The sequence below is a fragment of the Salvelinus namaycush genome, chromosome 3 (assembly GCF_016432855.1).
Source record: "Salvelinus namaycush isolate Seneca chromosome 3, SaNama_1.0, whole genome shotgun sequence".
Taxonomy (NCBI): domain Eukaryota; kingdom Metazoa; phylum Chordata; class Actinopteri; order Salmoniformes; family Salmonidae; genus Salvelinus; species Salvelinus namaycush.
This window is the reverse complement of record NC_052309.1, coordinates 58,788,867-58,806,598: the sequence shown is the minus strand read 5'-3', so window position 1 is coordinate 58,806,598 and position 17,732 is coordinate 58,788,867. Positions and strand designations below refer to the sequence as shown.

Below are 17,732 nucleotides of genomic sequence, written 5' to 3'. Positions count from 1 at the left end.
CAGTCTGGTATCAATAACCATGACAGCCTTGAGTTAGGGAGGAGTAAGCACTTTGGGGTAGAGGTCAGGTTAGATGAAGTGAGGAAGAACAGTGTCACGTTCGTGATAAAACACGGACCAAGGCACAGCGTGATTAGAGTTCCACATCTTTTATTTAAGTGAAACTTCTACAAAACAATAAACCAACAACGAAACGTGAAAGTAGTGGGTCAACATGCATATACACTAAACAATATCCCACAAAGCAGGTGGGAACAGGGACACCTTAAAGTATGATCCCCAATTAGAGACAACGAACATCAGCTGCCTCTAATTGGGAACCATACCAAGAGCACCAACATGGAAATGAAAAGACTAGAACACCCCCTAGTCACACCCTGACCTACAACACCATAGAGAACCAAGGGCTCTCTATGGTCAGGGCGTGACAAACAGATATCACTATGGTTCTGTCTAGCAACAGAGATGCATTGACTGTTCAGTTGTGGAGGAGGAGACTCAGCCTAGGAGAAAGGGTTAAATATCAGTGCTTGTGTGAAATGTCGGTTGTCTGAATTACAGCTGTATCGACCCTTTGGGAAGAATTCAACTTGGTTAAGTTTCTCTAGTGCCCGTGAGTTATTTACTATGAAAATTAGAACCTAACATAGCCTTATTTTAAAATTGATTAAAGAAAGTTTTTTTTCCTCATAAATCTACACACAATACCCCATAATGACAAAGATAAACAGGTTAAAAAAATTAATAATAATAACTAAAATAACCTTATTTACATAAGTATTCAGACCCTTTGCTATGAGACTCGAAATTTGCGTCTTTTTTCCATTGATAATCTTTGAGATGTTTCTACAACTTGATTGGAGTTCACCTGTGGTCAATTCAATTGATTGGACATGATTTGGAAAGGTACATACCTGTCTATATAAGGTCCCACAGTTGACAGTGAATGAGGTCAAAGGAATTGTCAGTAGAGCTCCGAGACAGGATTGTGTCGAGGCACAGATCTGGGGAAGGGTACCAAAAAATGTCTGCAGCATTGAAGGTCCCCAAGAACACAGTGGCCTACATCATTCTTAAATGGAAGAAGTTTGAAACCACCAAGTCTCTTCCTAGAGCTGGCCACCTGGCCAAACTGAGCAATCGGGGGAGAAGGGTCTTGGTCAGCGTAGTGACCAAGAACCCGATGATCACTCTGACAGAGCTCCAGAGTTCCTCCATGGAGATCTGAGAACCTTCCAGAAGGACAACCATCTCTGCAGCACTCCACCAATCAGGCCTTTATGGTAGAGTGGCCAGACGGAAGCCACTCCTCAGTAAAAGGCACATGACAGCCAGCTTGGAGTTTTTCCAAAAGGAGTTTTTCCAAAAGATTCTCTGGTCTGATGAAACCAAGATTGAACTCTTTGGCCTGAATGCCAAGTGTCATGTCTGGAGAAAACCAGGCACCGCTCATCACCTGTTCAATACCATCCCTATAGTGAAGCATGGTGGTGGCAGCATCATGCTGTGGGGTTGTTTTTAAGTGGCAGGGACTGGCAGAACTTGAGAGGATCTGCAGAGAAAGAATGGGAGAAACTCTCCAAATACAGGTGTGCCAAGCTTGTAGAGTCATACCCAAGACAACTAGGCTGTAATCGCTGCCATTTGCTTATTTGCTTCAATCACTGTACACAACCGGCGCTTATTAGAGGCTGGCTTCTATTTGAGCCAGGCGTCTATTTCTTTAATGCACACAGATTTTGCTCAATAAAATATTGAAAAGACTACCACACTGTTTATTGTGACCAGTATTGTGACATTATAACACCAAATCCATCGCATATCAGACGTACACACAACCGATTTTGCGCTTCAGCACTATTCTCTCACTCTTTGCGCCTTGTATCCCTGTTGTTGCAGGGAGATCACAACAGATAGATCTCAGTATTCAACGTTTGTCCAGATGCCTCCAATACTATCCACGAGGGGCAACACGTATTAACTTTTGCTTAACAGTTAAGATTTTGCTGTTTTAACAACCTTAACTTATCCTATCCCGCGGCTCAACTTACCCCATACCCAGAGACCACTTGGCACAACTTGAATGAATTCGGATTATTTCCATGGATACACAGCATCCTAAAATATACTGTATGTAGATATCTTTGTTAGAAAGAATAATATATTTCCCTTGACGGAGTGATGCTGAATGTAGAAATGTCTAAACTTACCCCACTCTCCCCTACCTACTTTCATTTCATCTATAGACATGTATCCCTCAGAAGGGTCTTTCCATGGAAGCCTTCACCCTGTACGTGCGGCTGGCCACCGAGCTGGCAACCGCACAGAGTACTATGACAACCTCAACTTGTGGAGAAAGGCTGACTGCACCTACGGTGTGTGCATGAGTGAGGCCGGGCGACCATTTCAAGGAAGAGTCTTGGTGGTTCCAAACTTCTTTATTTTAAGAATGATGGAGGCCATTGTGTTCTTGGGGACCTTGAAAGCTGCAGAAATTTTAAATAAGGTATTTCTGTTTTATTGCTCAAATGTATAAAAACATTTTTGTCTTTGTCATTATGGGGTATTGTGTGTAGGTTGCTGATAAACATTTTTTTTAAATACATTTTAAAATAAGGCTGTAACGTAACAAAATGTGTAAAAAGTCAAGGGGTCTGAATACTTTCCGAAGGCACTCTATGTCCTTCAATCGATTACTTTAAAATCACACACAGACGAAGTCGCTAATGTCAGCCTGCAGTACCTCGGTCGGCCTTCAATTTGATATACTCAATAAGACGGGGCAGCACTGAGCTAGCCTGCAACGTCACTTCCTAAAGTAGCTCAAACTGTGCATGCGATGTTTCCAAAAACTCCTCCATTTAGCAAGATGGTGACACGCTGAAACGACACTTCATGATCTTCAGATGCGCCACTGAGCCTTCTCATAGTAAACAATGGGGTGACGTCATCGATGGCTTCGTCCATATTTTTTTCAGCCTCTGCTACAACCAGGCAGGCATAGACAGCCTTCAGCGGACCATACCACTATTATGATAAAATTAGGGATATCATCTAATTTATTTGATGATTAAATTATGTACCTTTCTTGGCAACAAATTATATTATTTTAATTCTTACGTTAACGAAATGGACATGAAATGACACGCAGGATGTTTTGGATACGCCTACATTGACATAATGGGACATGCCCAGTGGACTGATCATGTGACATTTTCCATGTCGCCATTTTCTACCGTTACGCCACTGTTCCTGTGAAGAGGTGGATTCTTCGACTGTCGTCCTTGTGCTGCATGAAAGGGCCTTGCAATTGACAGTGTTGAGAATCGACAGAAACATTTACGTTTAAAAGAAAGGAAATACACGGTTGCGCGCTTTCACTGTCAGTAGCTTTTCCTGTAAGAATGTCGTCAGAAAGTCCCGAATACTCCCCGTTCTTCGCAGTGATGGGAGCCTCTGCGGCTATGGTCTTCAGCGGTAACGTTAACTATCACAAGACCCTCGTTCAGTCATATGTCTCATATGCCTTGTTCAATCATAACGTGTGTGTGTGTTTTACACTCGCCCGAAATGTCTACTAAGGAATTTTGTGTTGAATATGGAGCGGGCAAGTCAAAAAAGCCAAGAGGATGCGATTGCTTGTTAGATCAACTGGCCATCACAACTGTGATGTGAGAGACAGTGGCGGTTCTAGACCATTTCAACTGGGGGGGCCAAGCTGGGACCAGTTGTAGTTAGAGGGGCCAGTTACATTAGACGTTATTGTTGTCATATCGTTTTTCTTCACTGCATTATCAGGCAAAAGACCATGTTCATAATCATCATCGTTGCCACTGTCTAATAACGGATGTAAAAAAACAAAGATAGCAAAAATGAGTTATGTAAAAATTATTTCATACTCCACATATAGGGGTGCCACAAGGGGGTTCAGAATTGTTGTCACAGGGGCCCCCCCCCCCCCCCCCCCCCCCAGTACCGCTAGTGATGAGAGAGTAGGCATACGGACTTGAGATTTCCATCGTACATTGACGTAACAAGCTGGCCAATTTCTATTGATGTAGGTATTTGTGTGTTAACTAATAGTTCAATGGAGACATTCGATACATTAAGTAACGACCTTTGGCGCGTGGGGTTGGTCATCGTGTCGACTAGCAGCAAGATGCTTAACTAGCTTGCTCACCTAGGCTACTCAACCACAGATAGAACAATGCGCCATATGTTTCACCGGATGTATACATCTGAAGCATCCAGTTGTCATTTCCTCTCAACCAAATATGGTGATTAGAAAAATATATATTTTAAATCAATTTTATTTAACCTGTACTTTATCAGGTAGTCAAACTTGGACCAATGTCTATTTTACAGATGAGCCCAGAATTACAGGAAATACACACATCAATATAAATATAAAATGCATGCAGAAAGAATATGGTCATAAAAGAACACATTCATCAGTAATAAGGTCCTCAATCAGCCTTTTGAATTGCACCATAACATCAAATTTTAAGAACATTTTGAGGATTGTTTCACAAAAATGATCAAATCAAATTTGACAACAGGTTTCACCTTACAGTGAAATGCTTACTTACAAGCCCTTAACCAACAATGCAGTTGTAATATTTTTTGGGGGAAATATAACAATTTAAGGCGCAACAGTAAACAATAAACAGTAGCGAGGCTATATACAGGGGGTTCTGGTACAGAGTCAATGTGCGGGGACACCGGTTAGTCGTGGTAATTGAGGTAATATGTACATGTAGGTAGAGGTAAAGTGACTGCGTGGATAATAAACAGAGTGTAGCAGCAGGGTAAAAATGGGGGGGTGGGGTGAGGACAATGCAAATAGTCCGGGTAGCCATTTGATGAAATGTTCCAAGAGTCTTATGGCTTGGGGGTAGAAGCTGTTAAGAAGCCTTTTTGACCTAGACTTGGAGTTCCGGTACCAATTGCCGTGCAGTAGAAGAGAGAACAGTCTATGACACGGGTGGCTGAAGTCCTTGGCAATTTTTGGGGCCTTCCTCTGACTGCCCTCTGGGTAGTGCGTAGAATGGGGGCGTGCTCGGTCCGCCTTTTCCTGTAGTCCCCAATCCTCTCCTTTGTCTTGATCACGTTGAAAGAGAGGTTGTTATCCTGGCACAACACTAGCAGGTCTCTGACCTCCCTATATGCTGTCTCATCATTGTCAGTGATCAGGCCTACCACTTGTGTCATCGGCAAACTTAATGATGGCGTTGGAGTCGTGCCTGGCCATGCAGTCATGAGTGAACAGAGAGTACAGGAGGGGACTGAGCATGCACCCCTGAGGGGTCCCTGTGTTGAGGATCAGCATGGCAGATGTTGCTACCTATCCTTACCACCTGGGGTGGCCCGTCAGGAAGTCCAGGATCCAGTTGCAGTGGGGCGTGTTTAGTCCCAGGGTCCTTAGCTTATTGATGAGCTTTGAGGGCATTATGGTGTTGAACGCTGAGCTGTAGTCAAAGAACAGCATTCTCAAGTAGGTGTTCCTTTTGTCCAGGTGGGAAAGGGCAGTGTGGAGTGCAATAGAGATTGCATCATCTGTGGATCTTTTGGGGTGGTATGCAAATTGGAGTGGGTCTAGGGTTTCTGGGATAATGGTGTTGTGAACCATGACAAGCACTTCATGGCTGCAGACGTGAGTGCTACGGGTCAGTAGTCATTTAGGCATATTACCTTGGTGTTCTTAGGCACAGGCACTATGGTAGTCTGCTTGAAACCTGTTGGTATTACAGACTCGGTCGGGGACAGGTTGAAAATGTCAGTGAAAACATTTGCCAATTGGTAAGCGCATGCTCGGAGTACACGTCCTTCTAATCCTTCTGGCCCTGCGGCTTTGTGAATGTTGACCTGTTTAAAGGTCTTACTCCCATCGGCTACGGAGAGTGTGATCAAAACAGTCGTCCGGAACAGCTGATGCTTCAGTGTTGCTTGCCTCGAAGCGAGCATAGAAGTTATTTAGCTCGTCAAGCCCTGCCACATCCGATGAGCGTCGGAGCCGGTGTAGTATGATTCAATCTTTGTCCTGTATTGACACTTTGCTTGTTTGATGGTTTGTTGGAGGGCATAGCGGGATTTCTTATAAGCGTCCGGGTTAGAGTCCCGCTCCTTGAAAGCGGTAGCTCTACCCTTTTGCTCAGTGCGGATGTTGCCTGTAATCCATGGCTTTTGGCTGGGGTATGTATGTATGGTCACTGTGGGGACGACATCATCAATGCACTTATTGATGAAGCCAGTGACTGATGTGGTGTACTCCTGAATGCCATCGGAAAAATCACGGAACATATTCCAGTCTGTGCTAGCAAAACAGTCCTGTAGCTTAGCATCTGTGTCCTCGGACCAGTTCCTTAGTGAGTGAGTCACTGGTACTTCCTGCTTTAGTTTTTGCTTGTAAGCAGGAAACAGGAGGATGGAGTTATGGTCAGATTTGCCAAATGGAGGGCGAGGGAGAGCTTTGTACGTGTTTCTGTGTGGAGTAAATGTTTTTTTTCTCTCTCTGGTTGCACATTTAACATGCTGGTAGAAATTAGGTAAAACGGATTTAAGTTTCCCTGCATTAATGTCCCCGGACACTAGGAGCACCACCTCTGGATGAGCATTTTCATGTTTGCTTATGACCCTATAAAGCTCTGAATGTTGTCATATTGCCAGCATCGGTTTGTGGTGGTAAATAGACAGCTATGAAAAATATAGATGAAAACTCTCTTGGTAAATCATGTGGTCTACAGCTTATCATGAGATACTCTACCTCAGGCGAGCAAAACCTTGAGACTTACTTAATATTAGATTTCATTCACCAGCTGTTATTTACTAATAGACACAGACCGCCACCCTTTGTCTTACCGGAGGCACCTGTTCTATCTTGCCAATGGACTGAAAACCCTGCCCGCTGTATGTTATCCATGTTGTCGTTCTGCAACGACTCGGTGAAACGTAGGATATTACAGTTTTTAATGTCCCGTTGGTAGGATAACTGCATCTAACAGCTTTAATGAAGTGGCAGCTGCGTTCATACAGATGATGTCGCCATAGTATTAGACAGATAGGAACATGGACTGAATCAATCATCTACTTTCTAGTATTTAGCGAGAGGCAGGACCTATTTCTATAGAAGAAGCCCATTTTTATTCTCAGGTTCTTCACTCATGAATATGCTTTTTAAAAGACAGTTTTTCATCTAACCAGATGCCCAGATATGTGTAAGCAGGGACACAATCAATATGGACACCATCCAAAGTACATATGCTTAAATCATCAGACTTATTTTTATGCACTCTAGAGAACATATACTTAGTTTTACATTTGTGATGTACCAATATGACATTTTTGGTCAATACCGATATCCAATATTTTCCTTGCCAATAAACCCGATAACCGATATTTACAATTTTAGCGGCCTTTTAAGCATTCTACTATAGTTAACACACATACGGGTGCAGCGGTCTAAGGCACTGCATCTCAGTGCAAGTGGTGTCACTACAGTCCCTGGTTCGAATCCAGGCTGTATCACATCCGGCCGTGATTGGGGGTCTCATAGGGTGCCGGACAATTGTCCCAGCGTTGTCCAGGTTTGGCCGGGGTAGGCCGTCATTGTAAATAGGAATTTGTTCTTAACTGACTTGCCTAGTCAAATAAAGGTTACACACACCACACTGATCAAAAAGTTATTTTGATGGCATTTACATATGTCCCCATTACCAGTAAAACATAATCAAAACCTATTTCTTTCACTTACTTGCTGCTTCGTTGTTCAGTCGTTTCGTTCTCAAGCAGGATTTCTATGGAACGCTGTTTGGGTCTTTGCATGTCAAAAAAGATACACGTCAAATAACACTATTTGCCGTGTCAAATAAGCTTGTTGACCAATCAGGACCTGAAAATGACTGCATGTCACATAATAATTTAGCTTGTTCATACAATTTTTACGTAGTTATTACACATTGATTACACTATCACTCGTATTTCATATGTCACGATGATTCATCGATACGTATGCTATGATGCTGGTAAGTTGTCTCGCGCACCTACAGTGCTGGTCATAAAAAAAGCTAGCTAGCTCATGGATGCAAACAATGTTCTTCCCCAAAAACATAGCAAAACAACAATCTGTTTCAGTAGCTATAGTTAGCTAGCTAACTATATAGCTAGGTGTCATCTAAAATAACGTTAATTTATAAGACAGTTCTTATTTGATTAGTGGTGGTTGGACCCATCTATGTGAAGTTTGCCACTATGGATTAGCCACAATAGTGGACTTTGTGGTTAGCCTTCAAAATGAAAGTATGTCATTGACAGTGATGCAAATTAATACAAATAGTGGAATTGTGCCATAATTGAATAGGTCATGCTAAACAAGTTTGGAATGTTATATAAAATCAACAAAAGACTAATTTGTTAAATTTGTTAATCACACTGATGTATTATACTTTAAAATTGCATTGGGGGGCATACTTATTTCACTGGTTCAGCCTTTACGTATGGATTGTGGATCAATGACATGGCATCAGTCTACTCGGTGACACCAAGAGTACATTAGCATTGCAGCTCTTATTGCGGGACTGTGAATTGAGCCACATTTGTCAAACTATGTGTATTGAACACTATTCCTGAGGAAAAACAATACTGCGTGGATGTTTTGGAGTCTAACTCTAAGGAGGACGGACGTTGGGGGAAAATATATTGGGTATTGAGTAAACTGATAACCCATTTAATTGATCCCCAATCCTTAGGTAAAGCTGTACAGTGCAATTTGAATGTCAATACACACAATAGGCTGACTGGGGAGGTGATTTCAGTAACAGTCCCGCGATAAGAGCTACAACACTAATTTTTGCATCAACTCTTCACAGTGGTGTTCTGTGGGTGTCACCGAGTAGACTGATACCCCATTTCATTGCTTCACATTTCAACCTTGTTTAACATTATTTAGTCTAAATATGGCATGATTCCACCAATTGTAACCTTCTGCATCACTTTCAAAGAGGTATTATTATTTTATTTTTTTAATGCAAACTGCAAATCCCACTATTGTGCCTTATCCTTATTGTGGCTAGCTTCACAACACAACCTGGTCAGGTCGAGCCTCACTAGCCAGATTAAGCTAGCTGGCTGCTTATAACGTTAGCTTTGGGCAACAGGGTTAAGTAGCTGGCTAGCTATTTATTTTCATCAACTGAAGTTCAATTTCAATAGGCGAACAAGTCGCTACCTAGCTAATACTTACTCACAAGGATTCCTAAATCATTGCTAAGAATAGTGAAAATGACTGCAGTTTCTACTGGTCATTGTTTTCAGGCTGGTTGTATTGGTGCTAGCTTGGTACCAAGCTAAAGCTAACTAGCTACTCCAGAAGTTGCTGTCGAACAAATAATGCTTTATTACCAATGTGGTATTGTAAACACATCGTTCGTGGCCGGTGTTTGCTTGTTAGCAGACTTCTTTGTACAGCTTTGACAGTGCTACTGATAGTAGTGGTGGCGCTTGGCTTGCACGTGCAAATTCAGAACACACAACATTCTATAATAGAACAGTGTTATTTGACGTGTCAAATTAAAAAGCTCATTTAACACATCAAATAGTGTTATTTGACGTGTGTCTTTTTTGACACGCAAAGACCCAAACTGCGTTCCATAGTATGTCATGAAGCTAATAGCAGTGACGTTATTACTGTGTAACTCCGGTAGAGAAACATTTGAACAATAGCGTACTTGGTAACGTTAGTGTCTACCGGTGCTCGACCAGTCGCGAAAGCCAACATCACCCACGACAGAGAAGGGTTGATTGTCAAGGGCAATGAATCCCATTATCTAGGCGTTAATGGATTTCGCCTTTGAGTTGTCTCGCTGAAATGTTCTTACTCTTTCAAATGACTGCACGACTTGTTGACTCCTCGATCCACACAGCAGACATTGTGGGCTAGGTTAGGAATTCTGTGTTGCACGTGTAGCGCAACATTTTACGTGGCATCATTACGTCATGTACCTACGTTATATAGGTATCCACGTCAGCCTCGACATCGGCGTTAAACTAGACATCGGGCCGATACCTATGTTGGTATTTTTAGCTAATATCGGACAATTCCGATATGTTCACCGATATATCGTGCATCCCTAGTGGAAATTCCCTGGCCGCCGTTAAGCTCGTGAGTCGTATGACTGCGGGTGAATGACTGGTTCTGGCGAGTGGGTCAAAGACAGTGTGAATGGTGCATTCAAGACAACTGGGAGCTCAAAGTTCCCAAATCATGACATCAGTAATCTTCAGGTCGGAGCTCTAGAAAGATGCCAGAGTTTCCGACGTGGATGACCGTTCCAATATATATTTTTTTATGAGTTCACAGTTGTCTTGAGTGCTCGGAAGTCTGAGATTTCAGAGTTCAATTGTTTTGAACGCGGCAGAAGGGCAACGTTATTAACCATCTTTGGTGTTGTCGTATACATAGGTCTTTTTTGGTTAATGCTACAATGTTTCATCCCTGACCTTGGAAAATAAAGTGTTGTAGATTTCCATTTGAGTCATTTAGCAGACACTTTTATCCAGAGCGACTTAGTAGTGGGTGCATACATTTTCGTACTTGCCCCCCCCCCCCCCCGTGGGAAGCGAACCCACAACCCTGGCGTTGCAATCACCATGCTCTACCAACGGAGAGGAAATTAATGCGACGGCTCTGATCAAATGAGGAAGGTACCCTAACTCGAATGAATTTAGCACCATCTTGGCTATTGATTGAATATGGCTAGTCAGGTGCTGTATTAGATTGCTTGTCAGTCACTCAGTCTTACTGTGTCATTACCATTGAAACTATTTATACGTTTGAATATTTGTAGCTACTTTTTAAGTAAATACCTTAAGTCAACTTTTGCAATACATTAGGAGATTAAGAACATTGCGTTCTTCATTTCATCGGTCACATAGTTTTTCATTATGAAGCTTACCGGTAGTCCCCAGTCACATGGTGGTTGTTTACAAGCACACAACGACGAGAGACCTGAGCCTTGTGAGTCACAAGTTTTTGTGTAGCACGCGGCAGGTGATCGAGTTACAGTATGGAATTCACAACTAAAGGTTTGCCAGCTAGATAACTTAATAGTTATAAGATAACTGGCTAAAATGTGCTAAAGGCTCTGCAGTTGTGCATTTGGTTTGCAAATTTAGTAGCTAGTTAGCTATCTAGCTAAATGTTTAGCTTCTTCCAAAATCAAGCTTCGCTTGGTAACAGCAGAGAATTCCCTCCTGGATCAAGAGCCTTGCTGTGTCTAATATTTGCTTTGTGTGTGCAGTAAACTGTGAGTAGCATCTTTTGAGTTACTTGTAAAACTTTGAGCTGTAAATGTCCTTCTTGCAAATTGTTTAGGTCAGAGACTGTATAAAATGTCTGCAGTGCACTCGTTAGCATTCTCATTCATGCACTTGTTAGCATTGCTAACTTTCTGATTAGATGTGTTTTAGACGGTGTTTAGAAAATGCGCCCCTTGTGTTCATTGACGATATTACCGAATATCCCGGTATGGCACAAGGTTGTTATGACAGTCTGGATACTGTCCAAGCCCAACGTCTTGTGTGTGTGCCCCACACTGATATTTATGGAGGTGGTGTGAGAATAGGCTACATGGCTAATTAAAGTACAGTCGTGGCCAAACGTTTTGAGAATGACACAAATATTAATTTTCACAAAGTCTGCTGCCTCAGTGTCTTTAGATATTTTTGTCAGATGTTACTATGGAATACTGAAGTATAATTACAAGCATTTCATAAGTGTCAAAGGCTTTTATTGACAATTTACATGAAGTTGATGCAAAGAGTCAATATTTGCAGTGTTGACCCTTCTTTTTCAAGACCTCTGCAATCTGCCCTGGCATGCTGTCAACATGGTTGACATGATGTCAGCTGGTTCTTTTGTGGCAGGGCTGAAATGCAGTGGACATGTTTTTGGGGGATTCAGTATGGCAAAGAGGGACTTTGCAATTAATTGCAATGCATCTGATCACTCTTCATAACATTCTGGAGTATATGCAAATTGCCATCATACAAATGAGGCAGCAGACTTTGAAAATTCATATTTGTGTCATTCTCAAAACTTTTGGCCATGATTGTAGTGTGGGCTCTAGGTTGGTTAAACCAGACTGGCATCGCTCTCTGGAATTTTTTCACTTTAGTTTGGCTAGACTAGCTCTACTGCCTTCGGGGTTCAGCACTGCATGGCTATGTCCCCATTATCTCTCATTCAGGGACTAAAATTAACACCTGTCAAATGCCGGTAGATTTTGGCATTGGCGGGTCTAATTCACCAGCCATGTTGGCAAGTGGTCAGTCTCCACAGTGCAAGTATTTCACTCACATTTGTGAATAAAAAGTCAAGTATGATCACAATTCTAGACAAATTAATTCTGCAGAAGCTTTTTTCAAAGCATTTCTGCTGTTTTGTTGCGTAGCTGGTAAATCAATTGCACAAAGTGAAAGCACTACAAAACCTATAGCCTATCCCACCTCGTGCTTCAACACTGCATGTGAAGAGCTGAGTTGAAAGATTCATTTTTAGAAGCATTGCACACAGGCATAAAAGTTTATCTAATTCACTTAAAACAAACCTCTACTGAAGGGAGACTTTGTCCTTGTTTTGTGGCTAGTTACACTGAACAAAAATATAAATGCAACATGCAATGTGTTGGTCCCATGTTTCATGAGCTGAAATAAAAGATCCCAGAAATGTTCCATATGCACAAAAAGCTGATTTCTCTGTCATTTATAAGTCTTTGCTAGGTAAAGCCCTGCCTTATCTCAGCTCACTTGTCACCATAGCAACACCCACCCATAGCACGCGCTCCAGCTGGTATATTTCACTGGTCATCCCCAAAGCCAACACTTACTTTGGCCGCCTTTCCTTCCAGTTCTCTGGTGCCAATGACTGGAACGAATTGCAAAAATCACTGAAGCTGGAGAGTCATATATCCCTCTCTAACTTTAAGCATCAGCTGTCAGAGCAGCTCACTGATCACTGTACCTGTACACAGCCAATCTGTAAATAGCAGATTCTTGCTCTTTTGCACCCCAGTATCTCTACTTGCACATCATCATCTGCACATCTATCACTCGTGTTAATGCTAAATTGTAATTATTTCGCCTCTATGGCCTATTTGTTGCCTACCTCCCCACTCTTCTACATTTGCACACACTGTACATAGATTTTTCAATTTGTTTCTATTATTGTTATTGACTGTACGTTTGTTTGTAACTCTGTTGTTTTTGTCACACTGCTTTGCTTTATCTTGGCCAGGTCGCAGTTGTACATTTACATTTACATTTAAGTCATTTAGCAGACGCTCTTATCCAGAGCGACTTACAAATTGGTGCATTCACCTTATGATATCCAGTGGAACAGCCACTTTTGTAAATGAGAACTTGTTCTCAACTGGCCTACCTGGTTAAATAAAGGTGAAAAAATACAAATGAATGTCCCTGTTAGTGAGAGGCCACTTTTGTCACACAGCACAATGCCACAGATGTCTCCGGTTTTGAGGGAGTGTGCAATTGGCATTCTGACTGCAGGAATATCCAACTAATCTGTGGCCAGATAATTGAATGTTAATTTTTCTAAAATATATATATTTTTTAATCCCCAATTTCGTGATATCCAATTACAATCTTGTCTCATCGCTGCAACTCCCTAACGGGCTCGGGAGAGGCAAAGGTCGAGTCATACGTCCTCCGAAATATGACCCGCCAAACTGCGCTCCTTAACAGCCGCCAGCTTGACCCGGAAGCCAACCGCACCAATGTGTCGGAGGAAACACTGTTCAATTGATGACTGAAGTCAGGCTGCGTGCGCCTGGCCTGCCACAAGGAGTAGCTAGAGCACGATGAGCCAAGTAAAGCCTTCCCTAACCTGGACGACGCTGGGCCAATTGTGTGCCTCACTATGGGACTGCCGGTCATGGCCGGTTGTGACACTGCCTGGGTAAGAACCCGGGCCTGTAGTGGCTCCTCAAGCAGTGCCTTAGACCACTGCGCCACTCGGGAGGCCACTGAGGAGTATTTCTGTCTGTAATAAAGCACATTTGTGGGGAAAAACTAATTCTGACTGGCTGGGCCTGGTTCTCCAGTGGGTGGTCCTGGCACCCAAGTGGGTGGGCCTATGCCCTCTGAGGCGCCCCTGCCCAGTCATGTGAAATCTGTAAATTAGAGCCTAATGAATTTATTTCAATTGACTGATTTCCTTCTATGAACTGTAACTCAGTAAAATCTTTGAAATTGTTGCATGTTACGTTTATTTTTGTTCAGTTTACCTCTTTCCCATGCCTCTAAGACAATGCTTCTTTTTAAATGTTTTTCCTTAAATCCTCGCATCCTCTCTCCTCGCTGAAAGAACGGACCAGGTGAAAGCCATCCTAATGATGAGCTGAGTTTTCACCATATTGTTTACCTGTCAAGTCTTTGCCAATTAGTACAGTTGAAGGGGAGAAGAGGACTGATTTTTAAGCTATTAAGGTAGCCATATAGGCTCTCAAGAATTTGGGAACCTTTGCAATCACAGATGGGTGTGAGCCTCAGAGTTAAAGGGATAGTTTGGGATGTTGGTAAGGAAGCCCTTTATCTACTTCCCCAAAGTCAGATGAACTTGTGTATACCATTTTTATGTCTCTGCATTCACTTTGAATGGAGTTGTTAACTAGCGTTAGACTTAACATTAGTTACCAATTTTGCTATGGGAACAGACATTGCACTAACGCTAGTTAGCATTGGCTCACGACTGTACCTATAACTTCCTTCATACTGGATGCAGAGACATAAAAACGGTATCCACATGTTCATCTGACTCTGAGGAAGTAAAAGGGCTTCTTTGCCAAAATCCCAAACTATCCCTTTAAACGCACACAAACTCCTGAAACCATTGTGATGGGCATTACCACTGTGCTAACGCATTTGTTGATCTATTGAGTTTTCCTCATAGCTCTAGGAAAAACTGAAATCTACGAAGCATTGAAAGGGAAGCTTACCTGTGACAAACGGGCTTTGATCAAGAAGCGCACACCGTACTGTCAACTCCATTGTTATAGAGCGTGGGAATATTAAAAGCAATCTAATCTCTGGTTCTCATGTTTTTTTTTTGTGTGTTTCAAGTGTGTTCTGTTGACCAAGTAGGATGGAATTCTGTGTTTGAAATTCTAAATTCTCCTTCTCTCCTCCAGCACTGGGGGCGGCCTATGGCACGGCTAAGAGCGGAACGGGCATCGCTGCCATGTCGGTGATGCGGCCGGAGCTCATCATGAAGTCCATCATTCCTGTGGTCATGGCGGGTATCATCGCCATCTACGGGCTGGTGGTGGCGGTGCTCATCGCCAACAACATTTCAGAGAAAATCACCCTCTACAAGTAAGAGCTCAGACATTGCAGATGCTAGTTACCCATTCTCAAGTCTACCGCTAGGCACTGTGTGCCTGAAACGATCTGATTGGTAGTAATATTGTATTGGCTCCACTTGATAGGATTGGTGGATTTTTCACAATTGTTTTTTAGAAGTGTTTTAGTAATGTACTACATCTGTAAACTGATGGTCTGCAATCTCTTTGGGATGCTATGACTGCAATTGTTTTAAATAAATCTTCCTCTCTTTCCCTCCCCATCTCTTTCTCCCTCTCCAACCCATCTCCATCCCCCCTCACTTTTTCTACCCTCTCTCCATCTCTCACCTCTCTCTCCTGTAGGAGTTTCCTCCACCTGGGTGCTGGGCTGAGCGTGGGGCTGAGTGGGCTGGCGGCTGGTTTCGCCATCGGCATTGTGGGCGATGCAGGTGTTCGAGGGACGGCCCAGCAGCCCAGGCTCTTCGTGGGCATGATCCTCATCCTGATCTTTGCAGAGGTCCTGGGGCTCTACGGTCTTATTGTGGCTCTCATCCTCTCCACGAAATAGAGAAAGAAAGAAAAGAGCAAAGTCCATCTGTCCGTCCGTGTACGTCGAGTCAACGCTACGTCATCCATTCCATATATAAACAACTAAGAAATAAAGAACAAATTTGAGAGCATGCCTTTACGCCTGGTTCCAAATCGACTCCCTTTAGCCACTTCTTTCCTAGTGACACTACTTAGTCCTTTGTAGATCTAATAGGTTTGAATAAGTGTTAGCAATATGGTAATGGTAAAGCCACAAACCTACCTACATTGCTTATTCATGCCTGTCAGATCTACGAGGGAGGCATCTTGAGGTGTTAAGGATTGTGTCTCAAATGGCACCATATTCTCTACATAGTGCACTACTTTTGACCAGAGTTATATGGGCTATAGTGCTCTGCTCAAAAGTAGTCCACTCAATAGGGAATAGGGTGCGATTTGGGACACGGCATGGGGTTGATTTGAGATTGGGCGTGAAGCGAAGAGTGTCTCCTATTCCAGTCGTATCTCTTTTCCTGTACAGTCGTCGTTGAGTCCACTAGCCAACCCCTTATAAATGCGCTTTGTAAATGTAGTGACGCTTTTGTCCTGTGCGTGCTTGGGTATCGGTTTACCTCCTTCCTCCCAATTTCTTCTCATTTGTGTGTCTGCTAAATGGCTTTTATTGTTCCTTTGTTTTGTTTTTTCTTTTAATGTCCGAAGAACGGACTTTTGGACAAATCATTTTATTTTTCTGGGGACCATTTTCACATTAAAGGACCTAACTAATACGAGGACATGGATAACTATTTTTTTGGTTTGGTTGTTTTTTCACAAATTATTTATGAAGATTTTGAAATGTTAATAAAACTGTTTTATCGAGTTCCCAATGAGATGGAGAGGTGTGTGCGTGTATTTATATCTCTATCTAATAAATATCTGTATAGCTAGATTAATTGCACTGTGGGTAATTGTTCTAAGGGCTTTGAGTTCCTCTGGATGCATGTATCCAGTGGTTACAATGGAGACTGTCTCTGATGTGCAGATGTTGGAGTGGGAGTTAACTGTGTTTATGGTGGCTGGCATGTAAAATTGTGTGTGTATGTTAACTCTTAAGACATCATTCTCATTCGTACTGTTGGCCTGTAGTACTGGGGTATAATCAATATTCCAAATTAAAACTGGACAGATTCAGGTAGGTCCCCGTTTCATTCGTAAATGGTTTCCATTGCAAGACGTAATAAGTAAACCCCAGCCGTGTGGTTGCAGTTGCTCACTGGCGGGCTTCGTCTGTCTAATATCCAATTAAATCTCAACCACATATTTTCTTGCATTATTTAATGATTTTCTGAAACAATGGAAGAATAGCTCTTTATCCATTCTGTTCTAGTACTCAACCCGGAAGCAGCACGGGGTTAATTGCGTTCACCATCTTCACATCTATACAACTGCTCTATAGTTGGAGGGGGAAAAAATCCCACGTCACGGCAGTTGCATGACAATACAAGTGTCCAATCATTGGTGCGGCGGGGGTTTGACAATGTATTGTTTTATGTCGGTGTCCTGAAAGTAAATCATGATCGTGAAAGACAGAACAATGAGCCAGAAATTGCACCGGATGTATAAATGTGAAGCATTCCCGCTCACTACTAAACATGGTAATGAGGAAGCCCAGTGGGAGAAGGTGTAGCGAGATGGATTTTGGCCGAAATTCTTAAAATTTTCTCATTGATGAAACATTTGATCTCCATTCAGTTTTCTGTTTGCAAAACTAAAATATGTAAGAGTGGACTGCGTTTTGTAGGCTTGACCCTTTTCAAGTTTCAAAAAATTGGTTGTTTAGAAGTGCAAAGG

At 42.4% G+C, this 17,732-nt stretch overlaps 1 protein-coding gene across 1 annotated transcript; it reads left to right on the top strand.

Moving 5' to 3' along the window:
- Positions 1 to 3,211: 3,211 nt before the first annotated feature.
- atp6v0ca (ATPase H+ transporting V0 subunit ca) lies at positions 3,212 to 16,773 on the top strand. The gene is made up of 3 exons (XM_038980051.1): positions 3,212 to 3,477; positions 15,201 to 15,384; positions 15,717 to 16,773. Exons 1-3 carry the CDS (start codon positions 3,405 to 3,407, stop codon positions 15,919 to 15,921), a joined length of 462 nt encoding a protein of 153 aa, XP_038835979.1. The 5' UTR covers positions 3,212 to 3,404; the 3' UTR covers positions 15,922 to 16,773.
- The last annotated feature ends 959 nt before the right edge of the window (positions 16,774 to 17,732 follow it).